At 47.0% G+C, this 24,944-nt stretch overlaps 1 protein-coding gene and 1 non-coding gene across 2 annotated transcripts; both read right to left on the bottom strand.

Moving 5' to 3' along the window:
• Nucleotides 1-250: 250 nt before the first annotated feature.
• On the bottom strand, nt 251-11,117 carry LOC124655956 (formin-like protein 12). The gene is made up of 19 exons (XM_047194779.1): nt 11,045-11,117; nt 9,737-10,434; nt 9,443-9,664; nt 8,231-9,359; nt 5,827-6,793; nt 5,552-5,675; nt 4,916-4,987; nt 4,205-4,303; nt 4,049-4,090; nt 3,779-3,859; nt 3,643-3,693; nt 3,477-3,558; nt 3,117-3,211; nt 1,669-1,740; nt 1,477-1,593; nt 1,284-1,352; nt 1,132-1,198; nt 628-954; nt 251-532 (listed from the first exon to the last, which is right to left on the bottom strand). The coding sequence occupies exons 1-18, from the start codon at nt 11,115-11,117 to the stop codon at nt 770-772; spliced, it is 4,245 nt and encodes a 1,414-aa protein (XP_047050735.1). The 3' UTR covers nt 251-532; nt 628-769.
• Nucleotides 11,118-14,927: 3,810 nt separating this feature from the next.
• TRNAA-CGC lies at nt 14,928-15,000 on the bottom strand. Its single transcript has one exon. It is a non-coding gene; the product is annotated as a tRNA-Ala (tRNA).
• Between the last annotated feature and the right edge of the window lie 9,944 nt (nt 15,001-24,944).

Here is a 24,944-nt window from a genome sequence, read left to right as displayed (position 1 = left end):
CTCCAAAACAAGAGCGCAATGCAAACATAGGGCCATCTTTCAGTTTTGGCCGCCAATCGGTCGAAAACACCGAAGCTCACATTTTAATTGATCTGGACACCCAACTAAATGTTGCTATTTTGAGATAAGGCCCATGTTCGACCCAAGATTTGGCAACAGATGATAAAGCATGACTGTACATAGTGGTGGATTCAGAACATAAATGACCAAAGATCACCATATACAAATGAAAAGCATGACTGCACAGGATCGTATCATCACATCTTGTAGGATCACTGGGTTGGGCTACAGGGGTGTCAACCTATGGTTAGAAAACTGCCTGTTAGTCCTGTGGTAACACTAATCCTCTTCTATTTCTTTTGAGCTACTGATCATTTCTTACACTTTCCTAGTTTACAACAACTGACCTACTCCTGCTGCTACGTCTAGTGTAAACAGAGATATTCTGTACAGGGGGGCCTAAGTTAGGTATTGGGTTAGTTTTGTACAGTGTCATGCGCAATCAAACATGGATGTCCAACCAAAAGTATATCTGTACGGAACAAAATAAATGACTATAGGTTAGGCTGATACAGATAAGAATATTTCACATGTTACAGTGAAGAAGCATAATTGTAGTATGTGTACCTTGTCTTGTAAGCGTAACATGTCCCCAAGGAAGCCATGCATTCGGCGACAGTCGAGCCTCCTGAAGATCCGCATGGCTAGCAGAGGTCGGTCTGTTGAGGCAAAAACCGATGACCACATCCAAGTTTCGGGGCAGATATCATCATTTGAAGGGTGACCTTGGTGATCTGTCTGCAAATCCATCTTTTGATTTTACAGGAGTTCTGTCCTGGCTTGCTTCCTTTTCTGCTTCTTTTAGTGCTTTCTTCCTCTCAGCCTCAATCTGCTTCAGATTCTCCTCATGTGCCTTCCGAAATAACCCCACAAAGGTTAGAAGGGTCGAAGCAACTGCATAGTTTTCAAAACATTCAGTATGAGTAAAAGATAACAAGGATATCAAGTTACTATCAAGTGCTTGCTTTATTTTGTAGATAAGGAAATGCGAGGAGTGAAGGAAATAAAATGTACATTCTTTAAGCACCATCTCCCATAGACCAATTCAATAGATAACTTGGCATGAATTACCTTGCTCAAAAGGATATTTTGCAGGGTCTTCTCCAAAATAAAGGGAAAGTGCATCTGCACTTCTACCCTGTCAGCACTTGTACGTCAAAAGTGGGCAGATTTAAAGTGTTCATTATTAGTAATGAAAGCAATGACGGCCACGAAAGGCTTACAACTTCAACATAGAGTGCTGATAGGGCGCGTACATCAGCACCAGAAGCATCAAGGAACTCCTTTAAAGTCTACAATTGTACCATACAAGAAAACATTAAATCATCTGCTTGATGGCATAACGGCTAAAATAGAAAATAGCACATCTATAAAATCTGATGGACTCAAGACACCAGAAAAGGTTGGGAAATGTACCTTACGGAAAGTATCAGAAACTGGCCCATCACTTTCTGAAGCAGTTAGTTCCTGTTCAACTTTCTCTAGACCTTTTACAACTGCTTGCTGTTCCTCCGCCAATGCTTTCAGTTGCAACTGTTTAAATAATTTAAGAAAATATAATAGATAGTATCGATGTAAGTTATCCAAATTAGTCAACGTGCACAATACCTTCGAAGCAGCTTCCAAGCTACCAAGATCCTCATGAAAATCCAGTAGTTCTGGTGACTTCCCTGCGAGGGACTGAAGAACACTTAAACCAGTCATTATGTTTTGAAGCATACTGTATGGATGCAAAATAAGCAGCATGAACCAAGAAAATTGTTGTCAACTGGTTTTCTTAAAACTTGTAACAAATTTGATTCTAACTTTTGCGTCTCCGTTTACAACAATGTGCATATCATTGAGTTAGAATTGTGGTCAGACTTGTGGATCAAGTTAGTCGTCCGATATGAAGGACTAGCATATAACAGATAAAATCAGCAATGAGAAATTAATCAATCTAGTCACTCCCTCGTTCGTCCTGCCCTAACCTATGTTCCAAGATTTTTGAGTTGTTGTATAGTCGCCAACTGATCACCAAGTCATTTTCTCAAAATAAGGGTGACTCACGACTATTCAGAGACTTATGGCGACTATACAGCGACTTTCGCCGGCTAATCGCTGAGCCGGAGGCTAGCAACTCGACTTGGCTCGGAGACTAAAAAACCTTGCTATGTTCTACTCCCCAATCTCCTTTGCAGTTCCTGCCAGCCATTTTTTATGGAGGTCTATCCAGTTTATTCCACAAAGCTAAGCTGATCATTTTTAGCGACAGAGTGGAGTCTTGCATAAAGCTCACAGGGAGGCCACCTCATGCAAAAAAGAAGATTTTATCACAACTAATATGGAATTTTGTGATTCTTTTGCATTGTCACGAAGTCCAAAGACATCACGCCACCAAAAAGAACCCACACGAGTGGAATGAGGGTGTTCTGCTGTCCTATCACCATACCAAATTAACCCATGGGATGTTCTCCTTATTGTTGAATTCCTGAAAAAAAATTGACCATGACCATGAAGGCAACATTCTGTACAGCTAGAACAATAACACCAACCCCCATTGTTTTGGGGTTTGCAAACTATATTCCAGATAGCAAGGGATTTGCATTGACCAGATAAATAGGATTTGCCCCAGAGCCAGAGGCTCTGTAAATTACCAGTCTACGTGCACATACAGGTCATCCTTGTGCTCACTTCTCTGCTTCTCAAGCATCCACCCTTTACAAACCTCCATGCCCCTCGTCTAATATAGGATGCCAAGGCTGCGCCGTCTAGGATGTGGCCAGGGAGCATGTCTGGCTGCATGAGCAACGGCCAGAAGATGGACGTCTCCTGCGCCTTCTCATTATGTTAACATCAATAATGGTTCCCGTAAAAAAAAAACATCAACAATGGTTTGTCATCCCCCATTCTCCCAGAGAATCAGAAGGAAAAGTGCCACAAATCAGATCACTGCCAAACCATGACGTGGTTTGCGTGATCTGGATCAGAATTCTACGGAGTGCCATGAATCAGCTACGTATGGAATATTATTTTCCTATTTTTAATCAATCAATGTCTGGCAACTATTTCTCTACCTTGCAAAGGAAGTGCATTAGTGTTGTTCTGCTGCTGGTTGCACGGGTCTCTACAAGTTTTAGGATACTGTCCAAGCGGAAACCGACAGCCTGGCCTGCAAGGAAATATAAAAAATGAAATTAAACCAATGAGGCACAGGAAGTCAAATTTATTTAGTAACCTAGATAGAAACCCTGAAGATGTAGTACGTTGGTATTAATACATTTTCAATCTACTCCCCTAAATTGCTTCACATTGTTCCATCTACAGACCAACTTGTTTTCTTGATAGTCAAAGGAAGATAGTATCGTACAATAGGTTGATCACTGGAGCATTCCTCCCAACTAATAGGATGATTAGAAACTATCAAAGATAATTACCTCTTGGTGTTCCTTCATTTAATGTGTTCCCGATTAACAGAATATTCTTCATGATAACCTTCAGCTTCTCAGAGCCTCTGAGCTGATTGGCATATCAGAGATGAGTTCTTGCATGCTAAACATGAATGCTGCATGTGAAAAACTTCTGAGTTGTTAGAATGTTTACCTCCTCACAAGCTGATGCCACAGTCTGCAAATTCCTTCTAACATCCCTAATCTAAGCAGGAAAGAAATAAGTGGAGAGTGAGAAAGCCATGAACAACACAAATGACCTTAATCTCAAAAATTTAACAGTGTATGACCTGTGACTGAAACTGGATCTTGAATGCAAATATCCTAAACTTCGATTCAACCCTTGGCACCTTCATCAATTCTAGAAAGAACTGTATATAGGAGAAAGATAAATAGTAAGGTAAACTGAAGTACAGATATAACATATAATCAAAACTTCAGTTGACATCAAATATGACCAGCAAAATAGATAACAGAAAAGGAAGCTCTATTTATGAGATAATCAGGTAAACTTCGATGAAAGAAAAAAGTATACTTGTAAGCCGAAAGACATAGTTTACCTGCTCACACTTTCCAAGACTGTCCTTGTCTCCGGTGTAGTTCTGACAGCCAAAATTTACAAGATATTTTACTTTTGCAAGAAATTTAGAGAAGAAAATTATTCATGATTAACAAGGGACAAGAGGAAAATTCAAAACGTTAAGTTGAAAAAAAACCTTTAGAAGCTCCATTTCCTCTTTTGTTGGACAAAACTTGATGAGATTTTCAACCTGATCAGCGTCTAAAACTGAGTCGTCCAAAGCCAGAGCAGAACTCTGTTGTAGGTAGAGAGAGTAAAGACAAAGGTAGAGAAACTATAATTACTATATAAAAGTATCTGATATGCAGACAAAAAAATTCTGAATGAACAGTGCACTTTAAACTTACTTCACTACTGACTCAACTCACTAACAAACCAGAATTAATTTTGGGTAAACTCCACATACAAAACAGGGAGATGGTTTTAAAAATTGGAGCAGCTTTAGCTTTGAAGTGAGTTCTTGAGTTCACAAAAAAAAGTGATTCTGAACAACAAATATGCCAAAAGGACTTCCAAGAAACATTTCAGGAAAAAATAGATCTACCTACAACTCATTGATATTTGAGTTAATGCTCAATCTTCACTTTATCACTTCAACAGAACTGGTGAAAAAAAGTTATGTTGAATCTTCTACACTATTTAGAAGGAACTTAAGCAATCAACAAGACTGCCCTTCCAATGACAACATGTGCCTTCTTTGCTATTAGGGTTGCTTATGGCATTGGTCTTGCCGCTAAACTCCCTTTCTTGTATGTATGTTTGCTCCCTATTCAATCAAAAGGTGGGCATGTTCTGTTCGCACATTCTCTAAAAAAAGAGAGGCAGAAGCTAGTAGCGAGATACTCACCATCATATCGGAGAGTGGCATTTTGATTTTTGTCAACATGATCTCTGTGTTATTGGCCCGTCTTATATCGATCTGTGGATTTTTCAAGGACACCAACAAAAGTTTCAGTTCTCTTTTTTCTTTGCACCACAACGACATAAGTACGAAAGGAAATTCAACTAAAAAGGTCTCATGCAAATCACTTCATGCCAGAAACAAATACTTTGAGTTAGCCATTAATTAGCACATGTTACGCATACAAAACTGAGTGTGAAACAGCACCCATGTTCTAGCCCTTCAGTAAGTTAAATTCACGAGAAGACCGTAGCAACTGCATGTACTAAACTTTACCATGACTTCAGTCTCACAGGGTAACTTTGGAGGAGGCAATGCTACTTTACATGTGATGTGTTAGAGAGCAGTCGTCGTATAATGGTGGTTTAAACATAAAGTAATTAACATGTTGTGAAATTGGGTAGAATATTGCACACTTTACGGACCTATCCTAGGTAATTACAGATTTTTAGTGAAATGAAGAAGTATGCAAATACATGATGCTGAGATTGTATGCACAATAAACTTCCATGACAGTAAACAATTCAGTAGAATAGCAGAGCTAGATGAAATACAACACCGGGCAAATATTTTTCAAGTTACCAGGTGAATTTTATCAGGTTTCGAACCAAGAGATTTTCCAGCCCCTTCTGATTTTGAACCGCCTTTTGTCTTTGGTGCAATAGTAAAAAGAGACGCCAGTTCATTCACATCGAACTCGGAATTGCTGCATACATGGTGCTACCAGTTAGTAGAATGAGAATGTGTTAAATATACTATTTTCGAGAATTAAGCTGATAGCGACATGTTATCGTCAGAACATTTTATGAGAATTTATATCTTGTAGCAAACAGAACAGTTGAAATAACGGAGCGTACCCATCAGCATCTGCTTGCTTTTGAAGTTCTGCCCATAAACTTCCCTGCATTGCTCTTGTTACCTTGACCCAGTGCAGTGGTTTTAGAGATGACTTCCGTACTACAGTTGAGTTTGAGCCCAAACGAGTAAGCCCGCCTCTTCCACCAGGTGGAGGGGGACCACCTCGCCCACCGGGAGGCGGAGGGGGGCCACCAGGTACTCCAGGTGGTGGAGGGGGCCCACCAGGTAATCCGGGAGGCGGTGGTGGGCCACCAGGTCTTCCAGGGGGCATTGGAGGAGTAGGTGCACCTGGAGGGGGAGGAGGGCCACCTACTCCTCCGTGCCCTCTAGGAGGAGGCGGTGGTGGAGACACTCCATACCCTCCGGGAGGAGGAGGAGGAGACGGAGCTCCACCTCGAAATCCAGCGGGAGGTGGAGGAGATGGTGTTCCTCCCAGTCCTCCAATAGGCGGTGGTGGAGGTGGAACTCCTCCGATTCCACCGGGTGGAGGAGGAGGTGGGGGTGCCCCTCCATAACCTCCAGAAGGTGGCGGCGGCGGAGGAGCCCCTCCATATGTTCCAGGAGGTAGCGGAGGAGGTGGAGGAGCCCCTTCATATCCCCCAGGAAGTGGCGGCGGCAGTGGAGCTCCTCCATGTGCCCCAGGAAGTAGCGGCAGAGGTGGAGGTACCCCTTCGCATCCTCCCGGAAGTGGCGGCGGCGGTGCCAATCCACATACCCCGTGAGGAGGTGGAGATGTCCCTCCATATCCTCCAAGGGGCGGCGACGGCGATGGAGCTCCGCATGCTCCACATGCTCCACGAGGAGGTGGAGATGTCCCTCCATATCCTCCATGGGGTGGCGGCAGCGATGGAGCTCCACTTTGAAATCCATTTTGTAGTGGAGTCCCTTCTGGTCCTCCAGTAAGAGAAGGCTGTGGAGTTCTTTTACTTCCTTCAGGAGAAAGTGGAGGTGGAATTCTTTCGGTTCCTTCAAAAAAAGGATGCGGTGATGGAATTGGAGTTCCAACTTGACATTCTGATGAAGGGAACTCCCGTGTGCTCTCTCTAGGTGGAGGTGGTGGTGGCAGCGGTATTATGGCATCCCTTGTCAGAGGTGGAGGCAGAGGAGGTGGTGGAGGTGACGGTGCGACATGCCTTTTAGGTGAAATTGGAGGCAAGGGGCAAATCACTTCATGTTCTCTAGGCAGAGGTGGAGGTGGTGGAGGTGGAGTTGCATTTTTTCTAGGAAGAGATGGAAGATGTGGGAGTACACATTGAGGTGGAGCAGCCAAACATTCGCTTGTTGAATCTTCTCTTGAAAAGGGCAGAGGTAAACATAAAGACACAGGTGCAACAATTCCGCTAGGACAAGGTGGTGGTGGTGGTGGTGGTGGTGGTGGTGGTGGTGGAGACGGCAATGATATACTGTTTATATGAAGAGCTGGTGAATGAGGTAAATGGGGAGCTGGTGCATGTGTTCTTGAGGGTGGAGGCGAAGGTGAGGGCAAATGTTGCGGAGATGGGAGCAAGGACAGGTGCGGTGGTGAAGGGGAACGACAAGGTTGAGAGGTAAGGGATTGAACAGGTGAAATTCCCCTATGCCAGCTGCAAATTGGTGGATGTGGTGGGGTTGGAATGGCTCCATGTTCTTTTCTATGAGCCGTGGAGGGCGACATTTCGTCGATCATTTCACACGGCAAGAACTCCTTGCATGCTTCCAATTCTTCTTCAAATTTTGAATTTGAAGGATCATTTGTTCCAAGAGATGGAGATATAGAGGGGGGTTGTTCTGATTCACTATCTTTACGTGGCATTTCTGTCATCGCTATACTACTTTTGGGTGGTAAGGTTAGAGACGAAACACCTAAGTTGAGAATAGTTTGTCTACAAAGAATGTGTGGAGGTGGGGGTGGAACTGGAGGGTGAGATGCATACCTGTTGGGAGCAGGAAAAGCTAGACTACCTGGATGTAAATCCTTTCCCTGTGTCTTTGCTAGGTGAAGTTTTGGAGGTGGTGGTATGCAGGGAGGATAAGGGTTAAGCAGTTGATGGTTGGCATGCGATGTTGGAGAATAGGAAGTTGACATCTCTATATATGCTTCAAATGAAGATGAAGGTAAAGATGAAACAGTTTTGATTGGTCGTAATGGGGGATTTACTAGAGATAATACTTTTGATGGTCTCAGAGATGTAGCGGATTGGGCCGGTGGAGACACAGAAGGTGTAGCAAAAACATCCCTTCCGCTTGTAGAAGGAACAGACTTCTGATTTGATTCTGTTTGCAGTGGAGATAGAAAGGACAAATCTGTTGATGCTGAACGAAGCAGATTACGCCGCCTGGGAGTTGATGGAGCAAAAATACTTGACAAAGGAAGTAAAGTTTTTTTCTTTAGCACAAGGCGAGATGAGTCAGCTGTAACTGCACTTGCACTGGGATGAGTTAGAGCACCATCTGCTGCTAAGCTAAATCCACCAGGCAGCATATCCATAGAAGAAATATTCGAAGGTTGGCCTGTCGAGTTGGATATTGAAGCTTCTGTTCCCTCTGTTTGTTCTGCAGTCCCATTACTATTGGAGGCATCAGACTGCTCAACCTTTTGCTCACCAGAACTTAAAATCAGGGTATCACTTGTGCTGTGCGGATGTGGTTTCCCTAACAATGGAAGCTCCACCCTGTTATTCTCATTTGTGAGCTCAATCACTAGAACGTTTGTGTCACTGGTGCTAGGCTGTTCAATATTACTGTTGTCCTCTTGATTGGTGTCATTGACATAAGTAACACGTTCTTCTACTGGACTATCTCCATCATCCTGTTTGAGAACAAAGTCAAGTCCTTCGGTATTATCAGCCTCTGTCAATGTAATGTTTTCTGAAATGTCGACTGCATTGCCTAATTCCACCTCCACTGTATCCCCCGGCAGCACTTGTTTTGGGGTGGTGACTTCAGATATGATAACTTCCTTGATCATCTGTATGTCCTTTGGACTATTCGTTTCTAATATAATCACCTCTTTGACCAACACATTATCAGTATGAATCGAGTCTTGCTTGGGATCAACTGTTCTGTCCTGCTTGGGACTGCTGTTTTCAACTGAGCAGCCATCATCTTTATCTTTGTAAATAGCAGTACTCGAAGTGCTGCTGTCTCTGCCTCCATCTGTTGTACTTTCCAAACTTGACACTACTCTGCTGGTGTCTTCGTGCATAATGTTGGTATCAACAGATGTGCATGCATCCTCATCATTTCGTATTTCAGACGGCGAAGGTTTATTTTGTCGTGACCCATCAATATCACTATTCAGCTCGAGACTGGAAAATGGCGAGATTTTCCTGGCTTCAGCACTTGGAGTACAATCTGTAGAAGATATTGAAAGAGTTTCTGCATCCTTGTGTCCATCATGTGATTCGGGATTACTGAAGATTTCATCGGCTTCAAAGAACTCGTCACCAGAGTCAACTTCTATCTCATCACCACAGTCATCCTCATCTTCATCATCATCGGCTCCAATTTCAGTAGACGCATCGGATTCAGCATCGAACTCTGAAAAGAGTACCTGGTTCAGGCATGCACTTACAATTAACATTAATCAATTCGATAATAAATTGCCTCATACATGCAAGAAAAAGCATGGCCTACCTCTGCTTTGAAGTTCTTTGTGAACCGTTGATCAGCATCCCAACAGACATCGATGTCCTCAAAGTTCAACTGTAAAATGTGAGACTGGATAAAGAAGGTATTGAACATCACCCTAAACATTAATCTTTCATTTTCTAGGCCATCATCCACATGCAAGCATTCAAGGACCACATCACCTTGGACGCAGGATCCCACATTTAACTTCACCGGCATGTTGTCTGCCTGCAACGATAGTTAATACGTAACTAAAACAAACAACCCAACAGTTAAGATATAAGCTGAGCTCGATATTACCTGTCTGTAACGCCTAACATGTTTCTTGGATTTGAATGGTGTTGCAAGAGCACTGCGACTTTTATCAGCTGTTAGAATATCCTGTCCATATACTCTAACTATTGGCCTACAACCACCTACTCCGTCGAAATTCGGAACCCCTCTAAGAATAACACAATCCAGGGTGAAAGGAATGGGTTCTGAGGGCCACCCCAACTCATAGTCCATTTTGCATATGTACTGTAGATATCGAATATGAGAAGGCTGCGGATTTAATGTTGTTAACATCTGAAGAAGCTCCTTGGGTGCTTGCTTGTAGACCATGTCTAGAGTTCTCTGCTCCCCATTATACTGTTTCCGGTACAGAAGAAGAGCTGCAAGCATAAATGCCAGCACCGGCCATCCACCTTTCTCACAGTGCATTAGCAGAATATTTTGCTTCCCTTCGAGCATAAGCCACCTCTCACTCAGCCTGAGGAAGTGGATGATGATGTCCAAAGGAAGCAATGGGCATCCTAAGTACTGGCAGGGGTAATCTTTGACTGTAATTCTGTACATGGAGAACAAGCCTGTAACCAGGCTTTTTCCTTCATCTCTGAAGTTCAATACCATCAGTGGAGAATCTTGAAACTGCTCACGGAGCTGCAACACGATGCTGTCCATGTAATTCTTGTATCTGAATTGGTCCATGGTGTCTGTCGAGAAGCAACAATCGAACACTGCAAGCATTGAACAGGCCAGTCATTTAATCTTCATGTGAAACTTTACTTGTAAGCACATACACCAGATATCGAAGTAGCAACACAACATGGACAGTTCAGTAACATACTGAAAACCTAAGCGGTACACAAATTCTAAATATTTCGATTGGCAAAAAAGGGCAGCACATTCATGTTGTTGTCGTACCCCAAGTTTCAGTTCACGATAGTATAATCAGCACATGTTTTGCCTTAGTTATACAGCTACTCCCACCGGCCCCAAATACTTGTCGCAGTAGGGCCGGAGGGAGTATTTGCATTGGTCTAAGTAGACTATAATGATCTTTTTTAAAAAAAAAATCAAGCTAATGCAGCACGTACGCAACGTCTACATTTGTGGTAGCATGTTGGCAAAAAGAAATCCTCTACCAACAATTGCTTCACGTTATCACGTATAGAGAAAAAAAAATTACACTAAAAAAACAGGTACACAACATTTCTAAAGCTAAAAGAACTAAAAAAACTCAAACACAAGCACAAAATGGCGACCGATTCGGCAATTCCACGTCGCTCGCGAATTTTCGGCAAGAAATTTCCGCAGCATTTTGCAAGAGGAGGCGGGTAGGGTTACCGTAGACGCGGTCCGCGATCTCGAGGAGCCGATCCGGCGGCTTCCGGTAGAACAGCCTCCGGAACAGCGCCATCCCCGCCTCCTCCCCGTTGCCGCCGTCTCCGGCGGCCTATCCCTCCGGTCCCCCCACCACCCGATCGCGTCCGCCTCCTGCGCAACCCAACACACCGACCAATCCCTACCGACGAAAGCCTCGCCCGCGCCGCGCGCAGCCGCCGGCGGCGGCGACACAACGACCCAGCTCCGGCACGCGACGCGCGCGAACCCCGGAGGGAGGCAATGCGCGGCGGATTTCGCCGCTCGCTAGGGTTTCGCCCTCGCTTTTTTTTTCCTCAACTTTTTTTTTGGTGCGAAAATTTCTCTGGTTTTCTGGGGTGGCGGAGAAGGAAGCGGAAGGAGGAAGACAGAGAGAGAAAAGGGAGAAGCCAATGGAGGAAGGAGGCGGCACCAGACGAAACAGCAAAAGCAACAGCTCGGCTCGGCTCGGCTCAGCTCAGCTTCCCAAGCCGGCCCTTTAGAGTTTCATTTCTATCATCTCAAAAAAAAAAAAGAGGTCCATCTTCTTTATCATCTCAACAAAAGAAAAGTTTATGTCTAGTGCTCCCTCCGAGATTTCATTATTCTTGTCGCATATTCGGATGTATCTATTCATGAAATATGTCTATAACTATCAAGTCTGCGGATTATGGAACGAAGTGAGTAGTTATTTTCTTTGAATTATATTTCTAAATAAAAAAGTTAACTATCAAGCATCTGATAATTTTAATCCCTGAGTTATTTTATTAGCTCTTTTTCAACTTTTTTCTAACTTTAGATTATTTTTAGTTTTCCCTTTTTGTGTTCTTTTTGAAATGTTGTTTTAATGCGTTTAAACCATATCTAATCAATTGTGATGTTATTTTGAGAATATCATGTAATTTTTCTCTTATATGGACCGATCTATACGCTTTTTCTTGACAGCAAGTGTTTTTCATCTCTGTTTTGAAAAAAAAAATTAAGTTCAACAGAAAGATTATATGGCAAATATGGACACCATTCATTAATTGTGGAACATATTCCATAAAATGTAGAAACATTTTTTTATTTGTTCAGAATGTATTTTTAGATTTTGCACGAGTACTTTTAGCAATCATGTGTATTTTATCTAGCATGCATGAAAAAAAGTTATAGGTGGTGAAATACATTTTAAAATAAATCTAAACAAAAAATTATGCGTTGGAATAACTTTTAGAATATGCATGAATTTTTGCACTAAATGTTTTGACGTTTTAGATTGCAACCATTATTATGACATCGACCTATTTGGCCAAATAACCGCTAAATTCATAATAGATTGGTATGGTCTCTCTGTACCTAGGACATGGAAATACTGAATAATTTTTATGCTTCTAAAAAAAATCATTTTGGGGGTTATTACGATGTGAACTCAAATGTTTTTGTATGCTCCATATTATCCTTGCATGTACCTCCTAGTGGCGTTCTAGTGTTAGGAGATAGGAGAAACCTATGGTTGCAAACTTTTTGTTTTTTTGAACAGGGAACGTTCCTGAAGGACCGAGAGCTTCATTGATTATTATCGGTGGAAGTACATTTTACAGATAGGGACTCAAGTGAAAAGGAAATTACGGACAAACCCTTACATTTTGCACAAAGGACCCTAGACGAAAAACAAGAAAAGCAATCAGGTCTTGCTTCTTCTCCACCGCGATTCAGCAACTCAACGCAGTTGACCTCGACGTCGTCGGGGACAAAACCACTTGGGACAGGGGGGGTGGGAGCCCACTGCGTTGTAGCCAAAGTGCCTCCAATATGGCATAGTAGCTTGGAGGTTGAAGATGGCCATCTGACACCGGCCGGGAGAAGCAACCGTCACCAACGTTGGAGGCAGGAGTGGTCGCCTTTCGACCTAAAGAACGACAACAGATTCGTCGCCGTGAGGAAACTCCCAAGAGAAGCACTTCTGCTCCCCGTCTGCAACTCTGACCACCAAAAGTTACGGCCACTGGAACACCCTCATTCCTCGCCTCCATGACGAGTAAGAATAGGAGATCTGGAAGCTTGACCTTGGCCGCGCCGAAACTACTAGGAACCTCACCCAATCTTTGCGCCTCCTCCCGCCACCTCGGCGACTAGGATGAACAGGACCACCAAAATCAGGAGCTCCATCCCCCACACACACATGTTTTTGCTACGACGTGAACTCAAATGTTCGTGCATCCTCCAAATTGATCGTACTAGCATCAGCGTTGTCCAATGTCCATCCAAGGCATTGCTGGCCCTGCAGTTCTCATAAAAGAGAGTAAATGACAAAAAACTACCACAATTGTGCCGGTCGTGACACGGAACTACCAAATGGGTAGCGTTTGTCACATGACTACCAGTTTTGGGGCATGTTTGTGACGAAGAGCACTGATTTTCCAATTTACGCGTCTTAATCCGAGTTTCTAACCGTTAGGACCCACTGTCGGGTCCTACGTGGCAAAAGCAAATAACTTTTTTGCGCTAATTTTACACAAAACCCCTATCTTCTTTTCCCAAAAAGCAATCAAGGCCAATGGAGCATCAAGTCCAAATGAGCATCCTCATCCTCGGCCGCGTCCGCCGGCCGTGCTCGTCGCACTTGCAGCCGCGCGCTTGGACGTGCTCGGCCGCCACCGTACCATTGCGCCCCTACCTACGGCTGCGCGAACGTCCGGTGCTCGGCCGCCACGGCCTCGCTGCGCGTCCGGCCGCCCGCCGCCTCCGCGCGCCCGCCCGTGCTCGCCCGCCACCGCACCGCCGCGCGTCCGCCCGCTCGCCGCCGTGCGCCCGGCCGCACCGTCCCGCCCCCGCATGCGGTCGCGCGCCTACCCGCCGCCGCGCGCCCCGCCCGCCCTCCGTGCTCGCTCGCGCCCCGCCGCGCGCCGCCGGTGCGCCCGTCGCGCGCCCGCAGCCCGCCGGTGCGCCCGTCGCGCGCCTCGCTTGCCCGCCGTGCCCGCCCGTCGCCGCGCGCCCCGCCGTGCCCACGCCGCCGAGGGTCTTCTCCTTCCTCTGCACAACACCCCATCCCACCCGAGGTAGGTTGTCGGTGCGCGCCCGCACCGCTGAGTCCGCGGCCATCCACTGCGGAGCGTGAACGGCGGCGCTCGGAGGTGCAGGGCACGAGCGCGCTGCAGGGCGAGAGGGAGGTAATGGAGGTGTCCATGAGGACCTCACCCTGGAGCGGATGGAGGCGGCGGTGAGCTCAAGGGGCTCCGCGGCCGACGGAATCGACGACGCCGAGCTTCGAACACCGCGGAGAAGAAGGGGTCGATGCGGTCGATTCCCGGCCTCCGGCTTGCGCATGTCGAAGAGAAGACACAAGTCGACGAGGCGGAGCTTCGGCGGCTGCTCATCTACGCGAGAGGCGGCGGCGTGCATCTTGGAGCGCGACGGCGGCGGACGGCGTCGGAGCAGCCACCGAGCTACTTTTATTGTGACGGGAAGAAGACAGGTTTTTTGCAAAAAGGCCCTCCGGCTTTTGCGGGTGCTCTAACGGTTGTGGTGTCCGTCTATTTTGTGCCACGTCGGACTCGACAATAGGTCCCAGCTGCCGAAACTGGGTTAATACTCGTAAATTGGAAAATTAGTGCTCCACGTCGCAGACATGCCTCAATAGTGGTAGTCATGTGACAAACCGAACACTTTTGGTAGTTCCGTGACACGACTGCCTCAATTGTGGTAGTTTTTTGTCATTTACTCCATAAAAGAAGTCAGATTCAGTCAAGTAGGCTAAACCAACATATTGTGCTTGTTCAAGATTAGCCGAATACAGTAGTTAATTTTCGGCATTAAAATTTCCGGTATTGCTCTGCATTTTTCTGGTAAGGCTAACGTCAGCAGTTGACACCAAAATAGCAAAAAATGGAGGTGCGGGGAATCGAACCCCGTGCCTCTCGCATGCGAAGCGAGCGCTCTACCATATGAGCTACACCCCCAATGGATGTGCACCTCGGGAGGCGAGCCAACATATAAGATATAACCAAAACAGGTGGAGTCGCCGGAGAGACCCTCACGAGCGGCCGGACGGGACGCAGAAGAAAGAATTCCGTCCATTTCGTAGCTAGACGGCGACGTGCAGACCCGAGCCCATTCTGCAGTTCGCGGTCGCGAAAGCCCTCGATCGCCGTCCGTTGAACCGTGGGAAAAGATCTCGCTCCCTCGCCATTGATTCGGACACAACACGGGAGCAATGAAGCACCCAGCCGACAGCCGTCCACCCAGGCAACGAATATGCAGTACGCAGTTGGATCATCCGACTCATCCGTCGAACTGTGAAAATGTGGGTTGATGGTCGAAGTGCTTCCGCTGTTGGAATTCGCCCACGAATCAATCACATCAAACTAGACAAACACACGCGACACAAAATTTATCGCCAAGGGTGCGTGTCGCACCCTCTAAATTTTCCTCTCTTTATTGCTTTTCTGCTTTTCTCAACTCAACTCACGATTACAACTTACAGTGCTGCCGCGTATATATACACGAGCAGACCCGATCCTACTGACCGACTCGTACACAACTTCCTAGACTAAACCAACACAGCTAGCTAGTATAATCCTAGCCGGACACTAACATGACACTTACCTAAACTAACACGTAGTACTAGCAGATTGCTAGCTTGGACCTGAAACGCACTAGGACACTAAAGGCCACTTCTTTTCGGCTTCTACGATGGCTTATGGGGGAAGCTTCTTCCTACCTACTTCTCAGAAGCTACGATCTATGAATTTGTTACGGCTTATACTCGAGTTTAGATCAAACTAGATTATAAGCCAAAACAAATTTTGGATTCGAGCTTCTAGGAGAAGGTGGTGGGGAGAAGCTTCTTCCAGAAGCCAACGAAGAAGCCGAAAAGAAGTGGCCCTAAGACTCGCCTACAATCCTACATGAACGCCTGCAACCTTTTCAAGTAAGCTATTTCTAATTCCTAATTAGACTCTAACAGATTACACAAGATTATTGCTAACATCCGCATCATCCAACAGATACGTCATACGTGGCCATCTCCCCCCTTCATCAGCATGCAGCTCTTCTTCCTTGCGCTCCGTGGATCGGTGGATCGAACTACCATGACAGCAACTGTACGTCGGGCCGGCCGGCGTTGATCTCCTCCGGCAGTCAGGGACCTCTACCTATCTACCTGAAAGGATCGAGCGGGCACTCAACCTGATCATGGCTTGGAGGCTCCATTAGCAACGGTTGCAAGACGTCGTTTTGGGAGGCTTTATGGCTTGGAGGGCGAAGACTGTTTGAGATTGACCTCTTATTTTCAAATTCTCGAAGAGGAAGAAATAGGAAGTTAGCCAAGCTTTGAAAAGCAACGCTTGGCTGCACAAAATCATCATGGATGAAGGCTTCGCCATAGAGAATCTCACCCAATTCATCGATCTGTGGACGAGGGTGTAGATGACACCATTTCTTGGAAGCTCACAGCAAATGGTCAATACTCAGCCAAGTCCGCTTACAAAGTGCAGTTTCTTGGCTCTACCACCTTCGTTGTGCATAAAATGGTGTGAAAAGTTTGGGCTCCACCCAAAACAAAATTTTCCGTTTGGCTAACCCAAAATGTGGCTCGTGTCTCCTTTGCAAGCAAACGATGAAATCGGTGTGACATCTATTTTTCAATTGTCGTTATACCGTCCGTCTTTAGAATCACATAAGAGCATGTCTAGCAAGCCCCCTACTTTTCTGCCCCGTAAAACGCGAGTATTTCGCTCTGTGTAAAAAAAATGATCATAGCTAGATCGTTCCGTCTAGCAGACCCCGCCCCGTATATTTGAAAATTTTAAAACCCCGGGAAATTTGTTCATAGTTCATAGTTCATAGATAGTTGATCATACATACGGATCAACATACATACATACAGAATTGCGCGATCCTAAATGGATCGCGACTTCTAGTCGGAGAGGTCGATGATATAAGCGTTCGCCTCCGCCTCCCGCGCCTCCATCTCCTTCACGGCGGCGATGGCCGCCGCCTTCTCTTCTTCCTCTACCGCCTTCTTCTCAGCATCGTCCTTGAGGGACGCGGCCAGCGCCTGCAAGAAGAGGGGGTCTTCCCCCTCCTCCGCCTGCTCGCCGGCTGGCGGCGCGAATCCGCCGCTGGTGCTCGCCGCCCACGCCGCCTTTGACCGGCGGTTCCACTCCCAGTCCGCGCGACATTTCTCGAAGGCGGGGCCGCTCATCGGCTTGAACGGCGGATCCGCCTTATACCAGCGACCGCTGATGGCGTGTATTTCACACGTTCGTTGGGCAACCCCAAGAGGAAGGTATGATGCGCACAGCAGCAAGTTTTCCCTCAGAAAGAAACCAAGGTTTATCGAACCAGGAGGAGCCAAGAAGCACGTTGAAGGTTGATGGCGGCGGGATGTAGTGCGGCGCAACACCGGGGATTCCGGCGCCAACGTGGAACCTGCACAACACAGCCAAAGTACTTTGCCCCAACGAAACGAGTGAGGTTGTCAATCTCACCGGCTTGCTGTAACAAAGGATTAACCGTATTGTGTGGAAGATGATTGTTTGCGGAGAAAACGGTAAAAACAAGTATTGCGACGGATTTGTATTTCGGTATTAAAGAATGGACCGGGGATCACGAGTTCACTAGAGGTGTCTCTCCCATAAGATAAAAGCATGTTGGGTGAACAAATTACGGTCGGGCAATTGACAAATAGAGAGGGCATAACAATGCACATACATGTCATGATAAGTATAGTGAGATTTAATTGGGCATTACGACAAAGTACATAGACCGCCATCCAACTGCATCTATGCCTAAAAAGTCCACCTTCAGGTTATCATCCGAACCCCTTCCAGTATTAAGTTGCAAAGTAACAGACAATTGCATTAACACTACTAGGAAAAGGCCTAGCCGTAAGACTGCCATCAGTGGCGCACCATGGCTGCCGTGCGCCACTACTACTTAGCAGTGGCGCACCACAAAATGGTGGGCCACTGTTACAAATGTAGTAGTGGCGCACCTTGTTTGTGGTGCGCCATTACTAATTCCTGGCAGGAGGCCAGCTCCCACCCAAAACTAATAGTGGCGCACGTCTGCATGGTGCGCCACTGCTACATGGCTTACTTATAGCGCATGTCTTTGTGGTGCGCCACTGCTAGGAGGTGGCCAGGGCCCTTCAGAGATGAGGGCTTTAGCAATGGCGCACTGCTTGGTGCGCCACTACTAGGTATGGCGCACCGCCGACATGGTGCGCCACCGCTAAGTTGGGCGAGGGCGTGGGTTTACGAGGTAACGGGTGAGCGGTGGCGCACCACTTAGCAGTGCGCCATTGCTATGTCACCCTAGCAGTGGCGCACGGCTAGGTGGTGCGCCACTGCTAACCTGGGACCATTTCCTGCTTTTCACCCTCCACTCACATGTGCCACCCACTTTCCCCAAACACTCTTCCACCACCACCTCCCACCAAATCTGGATCTGGTCGTGTTGCCCCTCCTTCCCACCTCATTTTCACCTCTTCATTCACCAAAATTAAGTTGGTAAACTTAATTTTCTTCATAGGTAACTAATGGTGAAGCTTTCTTAGCTCAATACCCTACTCAATCTCAACTTTTTACCTCATCCAACACTCTAGGTCTCGCCGTATCGGTAACTTTGTTGGTTTTATGCTTTGTGTGTGAACGGTTCCGATCGTCTTGCACACACGTCATGCACATATGTTATGTGCGAAGCTCGATGATATCATGTGTACGTGCGCATGCGCGAAAGCGTCACGTGCATGTGTGTTGTATGCGAAGCCTCCGCGGATCCACATGTGTGTTGTATATGCGAAGCCTCCACACATGTGTTGCATGTGTTTTTGTTTGCGGGGATTTGAAATGCGATGGAGTTGCCAATATTTTGCCGAAACGTTGATTCATTTCCGTTTCGACGAATGTTGGGCATACTACGCATATACATGTCCTATTTTTAGGGAAGGTCATGCCAAAATTTTCTTTTGGTATGCTAAGATATCCATTTTCTCTATATCCGCGAGCGACCATGGTCCGCATGATGAGCGAAGGCGTTGTGGCTAGGTTTTTGAAAGCCGCGACAGACGAGATGATTAGAAATAACCAAAAGGAGATAAGATGTCCGTGTCGAAGATGCAAGCTAACGAGCCTTATGGACCCTAAAGCCGATATGGTGCGGGACCACCTTCTCATGCGTGGTTTCATGGATGGCTATCGGTGGGAAGGCGACGAAGATGATTATGAATTTGTCCATGGGAATTCAACAAGAAGTAAGGAAGGCCGAGGTGATCGGGATGTAGAAGATCTCGGGCATGATCGGGATGTAGAAGATCCCGGAGATGATGATGACCACAATGTAGGAGATCCTGGACCCGATGATGAGGAAGATCAAGATGGAGGTCATCATGACGATCATGAAGATGAAGACGATGAACCATCGTCGATGGACTGGGTGCGGGACCCTTATCTTCAAGAGCTGCTTCTCAAGCGGACGAGTAACGCAAGAGCTGCCGCCCGAGAGAAAGCCAAGATGGATCAAGCCGGAGGTAGACGCTGTTACTCCATTGTATGAAGGATGCAGGCCGGAGGATACCCGCCCGAAAGTAACGCTCATGGCTCGGGAGATGAAGGTAAAGCACAAAATGACCGACACATCCTTCAACGACAACATGTCATTACGGCAGGAACGTCTTCCCAAAGGTAACACGTGTCCGACTACTATCGAGGAGGCCAAGAAAATCGTGTGTCCTCTGGATTTACCGCATGTGAAATACCATGTGTGCTTGAACGATTGCATCATTTATCGGAACGAGCACGCGAGTGTACCATATGTCCGGAGTGCGGCGTCGGTCGGTACAAGAAGGGGAAGAAAGCTCCTCGGAAGGTGGTGTGGTACTTTCCAATCACTCCTCGTCGCAGCGGTATTTCGCGGATCCTAAGCAAGCAAAGCTAATGCGCCGGCACGCGGAGATGAGGAAGGGAGAAGATGACGCAGATGATCCGAAGAAAAAGAAAAAGGACAGGATGTTGAGACACCCTTCGGATGCTAGCCGGTGGAATGCGTTGGACCTCGAGTACCCGAGAATTTGGGGACGATCCTAGGAATATAAGGCTGGGCGCGAGCACCGATGGAGTCAATCCGTTTGGCAGCCGGAGCAGCACGCATAGCACCTGGCCCGTGTTTGTGTGGATGTACAACCTCCCCCCTGGTTGTGCATGACGAGGAAGTACATTCAAATGAGTATGCTAATTGAAGGGCCGAAACAACCGAGGGAACGATATCAATCCGTATATGGGGCTTCGAAAGAGGAGCTAGCCACGCTATGGGACACGCCCGCCAATACGTGGGACGCCGCCGCGGAAGAATATTTCCCTATGAGAGCCGCAATGCTCACGACGGTGCACGACTTTCTCGGTTACGGATATGTCGCGGGGCAGGTGGTCCACGGATTCAATGCATGCGTAAGGTGCATGGACGACACAACGTACCGCCGGCTAGATAGAGATCCCGGGTCCTCGAAAACGGTGTTCATGGGACATCGAAGGTGGCTTCGCGAGGACGACCCATGGAGGAAACGCAAGGATCTGTTCGATGGTGAAGACGAACCCCGAAGACGGCCACGTACGAGAAGCGGCGAGCAAATAGACGAGCTATTGAAAAATTGGAAAGAGTGCCCACCGCCGGGAAAGAAGCGAAAGGCGCCGGAGCCGGCTGCTTAAGGTATGGAAGACGAGGTCCGTTTTCCGGGACTTGCCGTGCTTGGAAGATCCTCCGTGTGCCTCACAGCCTTGATGTCATGCACATCACGAAGAACGTGTGCGAGAGTCCGCTTGGTACCCTCCTCGAACATGCCGGAGAAGACCAAAGATGGGCCGAAAGCAAGGTACGACTTGCAATCAATTGGGATCGGGGAGGAGCTTCACGCGGGACGCCCTAATGATGATGATGACGATGACGATGATGAGGCGGAGGACACGCAAAGTCGTCGCAAGGGAAAAAATGCCAAAAAGATTGAATATTACTGCCCCCCGCGTGCTTCACTCTAAGTCAGAAGGAGATCGAGCAGTTTTTCGATCGTCTCCTAGGAGTAAAACTTCCCTACGGTTACGCGGGGAAGATAAGCAGGTACCTAGACAAAGCGAAGCAGAGGTTCAGCGGGATGAAGTCTCACGACCGTCACGTGCTGATGACGCCGATACTTCCGGTTGCAATCCGTGGGATCATGGACGCGCACGTCCGTGAAACGCTTTTTGGCCTATGCAACTTTTTCGACGTCATCTCTCGGAAGTCTGTTGGCGTGAGGCAACTTAGAAGGCTACAGGAAGAGATCGTGGTGATACTGTGCGAGCTTGAGATGTACTTCCCGCCCGCTTTCTTCGACGTTATGGTGCATCTGCTGGTACATATCGTGGAGGATATCATCCAAGCGGGGCCGACGTTCCTGCACGGCATGATGCCGTTCGAAAGGATGAATGGTGTCATCAAAGGGTACGTTCGCAACGGGGCACGTCCGGACGGAAGCATAGCCAAGGGCTTTCGACCGAAGAGTGCATCTCCTTACGCACGAGTTATCTAGAAATCGAGAACCCCGTTGGCCTGCCCGTAAACAGGCATCTCGGGAAGCTCGGCTGGATGGGGTCACCGCGACGGTAGCCGCGAAATGCATGTCGACTTCAAGGGTCGAATCGCCGACTTTGAAAGAGCAAACCTAGTCGCGCTACAACACATAGACGTGGTCGATCCTTGGGTGGTAGAGCACAAAACCTTCATCGCAAAGACGTACGAGTGATCGGGGCCAACGAGAGGACGGACGGAGATATAATCAAAGAGCACAACTCAACCTTCACGCGGTGGTTCAAGGACAAGATGCTGACGTACCCTATAGACGAGGATTCTTCTGCGGAAGAAAAACTCATATTCGCCTTGTCACGAGGCGCCGAACACAACCCGATGACATTTCGGGCGTACGATATCAACGGCTACACATTCTACACCGAGGAAAAGGACATGAAGAGCGATTATCAGAACTCCGGGGTAACGATGGAGTCCTACACCGGTGACGTCAAGCAGAGATACTACGGAAAGATCGAGGAGATGTGGGAGCTGAGCTACGCCGGAGAGAATGTGCCGATGTTCCGTGTCAGGTGGGCCAAGAACGTCATAAAAGAAGACCGGCATTTCACCACCATGGTTATACCCGAAGCCAAATCCAAGACAGCGGGCGCAAAGGTCACCGCGAAATATGAGCCATGGGTACTAGCTTCCCAAGTGGACCAATGCTTCTTCATTACCGACCCGCAAAAGCCCAGCCGTGTTGTCGTGAGGAGAGGCAAAAGGAGCATCATCGGAATGGATGGAGCCGCCAACGAGCTAGACTTTGACCAGTACGGCGATCCGAAGATGGAAGATGACGACGACGATGATGAAGAACCATACACAACAAGAAGAAGCAGGACCACCCTACCTAAAGGCCGTCCATTCAAGAGAAGAAGTCTAGGAGTTCCGGGGCTAAATTATTCAACCGCGAGAAAGAAGGGCAAGAAGATTGTGAAAAGATAATTATGTATCATTTTATTGTATGAATAATGGATGTCATATTGTTAATCTACACATTGTACCGATCAAAATAGACATATAATTTATATTTTTGGATATTTTCTAGATTCTATAGTATTTTAAATATTCTACATAATTATAATTATTTATGCCTTTTATTTTGGTGTATTATGCTATTTTGGATGTTTATTATAGTGTTAAATCAATTTAAAAAGAAAAGGAAAAAAAATGGGGCCGCCAGGGTTCGAACCTGGCCGGCAGGGGTTTGGCACAAACCAACCAGGGACAGAGCCAGTGCGGTACTAAGCGGGATATGTCAATCCCCCCGCGTTATTGTTTTGACCCAGACATAAAGAGGCAGTGGCGCACCCCTAGAGGTGCGCCATTGCTAAGCCTCATAGTGGCGCACCCCGAGAGGTGCGCTATTGCTAAGGCGTCAGGGGACTTAGAAATTTCCCCTTCTTCCCCCGTCCCGACCGAGATCCCACCCGACCACCCCTCCCCTTCTTCCCCGAGCGACGCCGCCGTCCCTCGATCTGCCTCGCGCTGCCACCCCTCCCCTTCTTCCTCTCCGCCGGCGACGCCCTGCGCCCATTCACCACTGCGCCCTCCCACCTTCTCCTGGATCTCCGAAGCCACCTGCTCGCCCTCCATTCCCCACTGTGGCCAGATTGAGATTTCCCCACCTGCTCGCCGTACTCGCCGCAACACGTCGTGGAGCACCGGCAAGAGAAGCGCGCCTTCGACCGTTGACGCCGCCACGCCTTCGACCGCTGACGCCGCCGCGCGAGGGACCGGCCGACGCCTTCGACCGGCCGACGCCACCGCGCATCCTTCCCAGGTAGCCGCCGTGCTCCTCCCCTCCTTCTCCTCTCGCTAGGTTAGTTGCTACTTCTGCTCGGTGCTCCCCCTCGAGCCCGCCGACAAGGCGCAGGCTTGATTTCGCTCCCTCCAAGGTCCAATCACAGTCGTCTCTGTCTGAATAATGTAGTAGCAGATGCATTTGCAGAACTGGTACTCCACGAATAGCAACCATACTCCACAATCATGTCCTCCTGAGTTAAATGCGGCATCCTATTTAGTTTACTACGGAAGTTTTCTCGGAGATGAAAATATAAACTACAACTTATATCTTATTTTGTGTCAAGCATACAGAGCTACGTTGCATCTGAATCTAGTGTTTACTTACTGTTGCCTTTCACCTAGAGTTTATGTTATCTTTTGTGAAAGAGGATATTAACTGATCATGTCCTCTCGATTTAGGTGATATCCTTTGTGAAAGAGGATATTTTCGGATTAACTTACTAGCAAACATTGTTTCTTATACACTTGAGTTTTTGTTTTGTTACTGTCCCCTGGAGTATTAACTTACTAGCAAACATTGTTTGCTACCTTACTCATGTACTTGGACATCTTATTCAGCAATGGTTATATACCTCGTCTTAATTTTATTACTATACTCGATACTCTTTAGGATATCTCCTATCTTTAATTCTTGTAGTAGTAAGTTAATGCTAGAAGTGGTGTTGCTAAGCTTGTACTCTAGGCTTAGGAGTTAGTATGCTTTGGTTGTTTCGATGAGTATATCACGCACCGGTTTCGTTTGGATGAGGATTGGGTCTGATGGTCCAGGTCTGCATCTGTAATAAAGTTCATAGCTGTCTGGCCTCTAATTGCGTCGTTCCTGGTGTAGATTGGATGTATCCGTAAATAATATGCAGCATTTCCTTTTCTTTTTTGACAACATGTTGTCTCCTTCCATTTTCTACTTGATACTTGTGAAGGTGATCTGCTGTTAAGCTTTAGCCAATGACCAAAAATGGATGTCATGAATATACAGTTTTATGTCCCTTATTGTTGGTTTCGAGTTTAATACTTAGTTTATGTACATCATCGAGTGATATTTGTATTTATTTATTTTGGCCATACTTCTGATCATAATTATGATTTGCGACGATTCTGATGGTCGATTTGTTTGGTTGCTGCAGAAGTGGAGCGAGGGAAAGCAAAAGGAGAAGGTTACCTACACTGTGTCTTTGTTTGAGATTGCTTCCAGGCTTAGGTAATCTCCTGTTTGCATCATCTCATGTTTGCATCATTCTTTGTCCTGTATACAACAGTAGGCTTTAGTGAAAGTTTCTGTAATTACTTGCAGATTAGCCTTGTTTGCATACATGATTAGCCTTGTTTCTATAATGCTTTATTACATGCTTTTATACATTGCAGTCCACTGAATAGTACGGCGCTGCTACCTCCGCCAGTGATCCTTCCTCGTCCAAGATCTGCTCGGCTTCCTCGTCCAAGATCTGCTTGGCTTCCTCGTCATCGGCTCAATTTCCTGCCGAAGGTTTGCCCTCTC

The sequence above is a fragment of the Lolium rigidum genome, chromosome 5, assembly GCF_022539505.1.
Source record: "Lolium rigidum isolate FL_2022 chromosome 5, APGP_CSIRO_Lrig_0.1, whole genome shotgun sequence".
NCBI classification, from domain to species: domain Eukaryota; kingdom Viridiplantae; phylum Streptophyta; class Magnoliopsida; order Poales; family Poaceae; genus Lolium; species Lolium rigidum.
The sequence above is the reverse complement of the archived record's forward strand: the minus strand, read 5'-3'. Positions and strand labels throughout refer to the sequence as shown.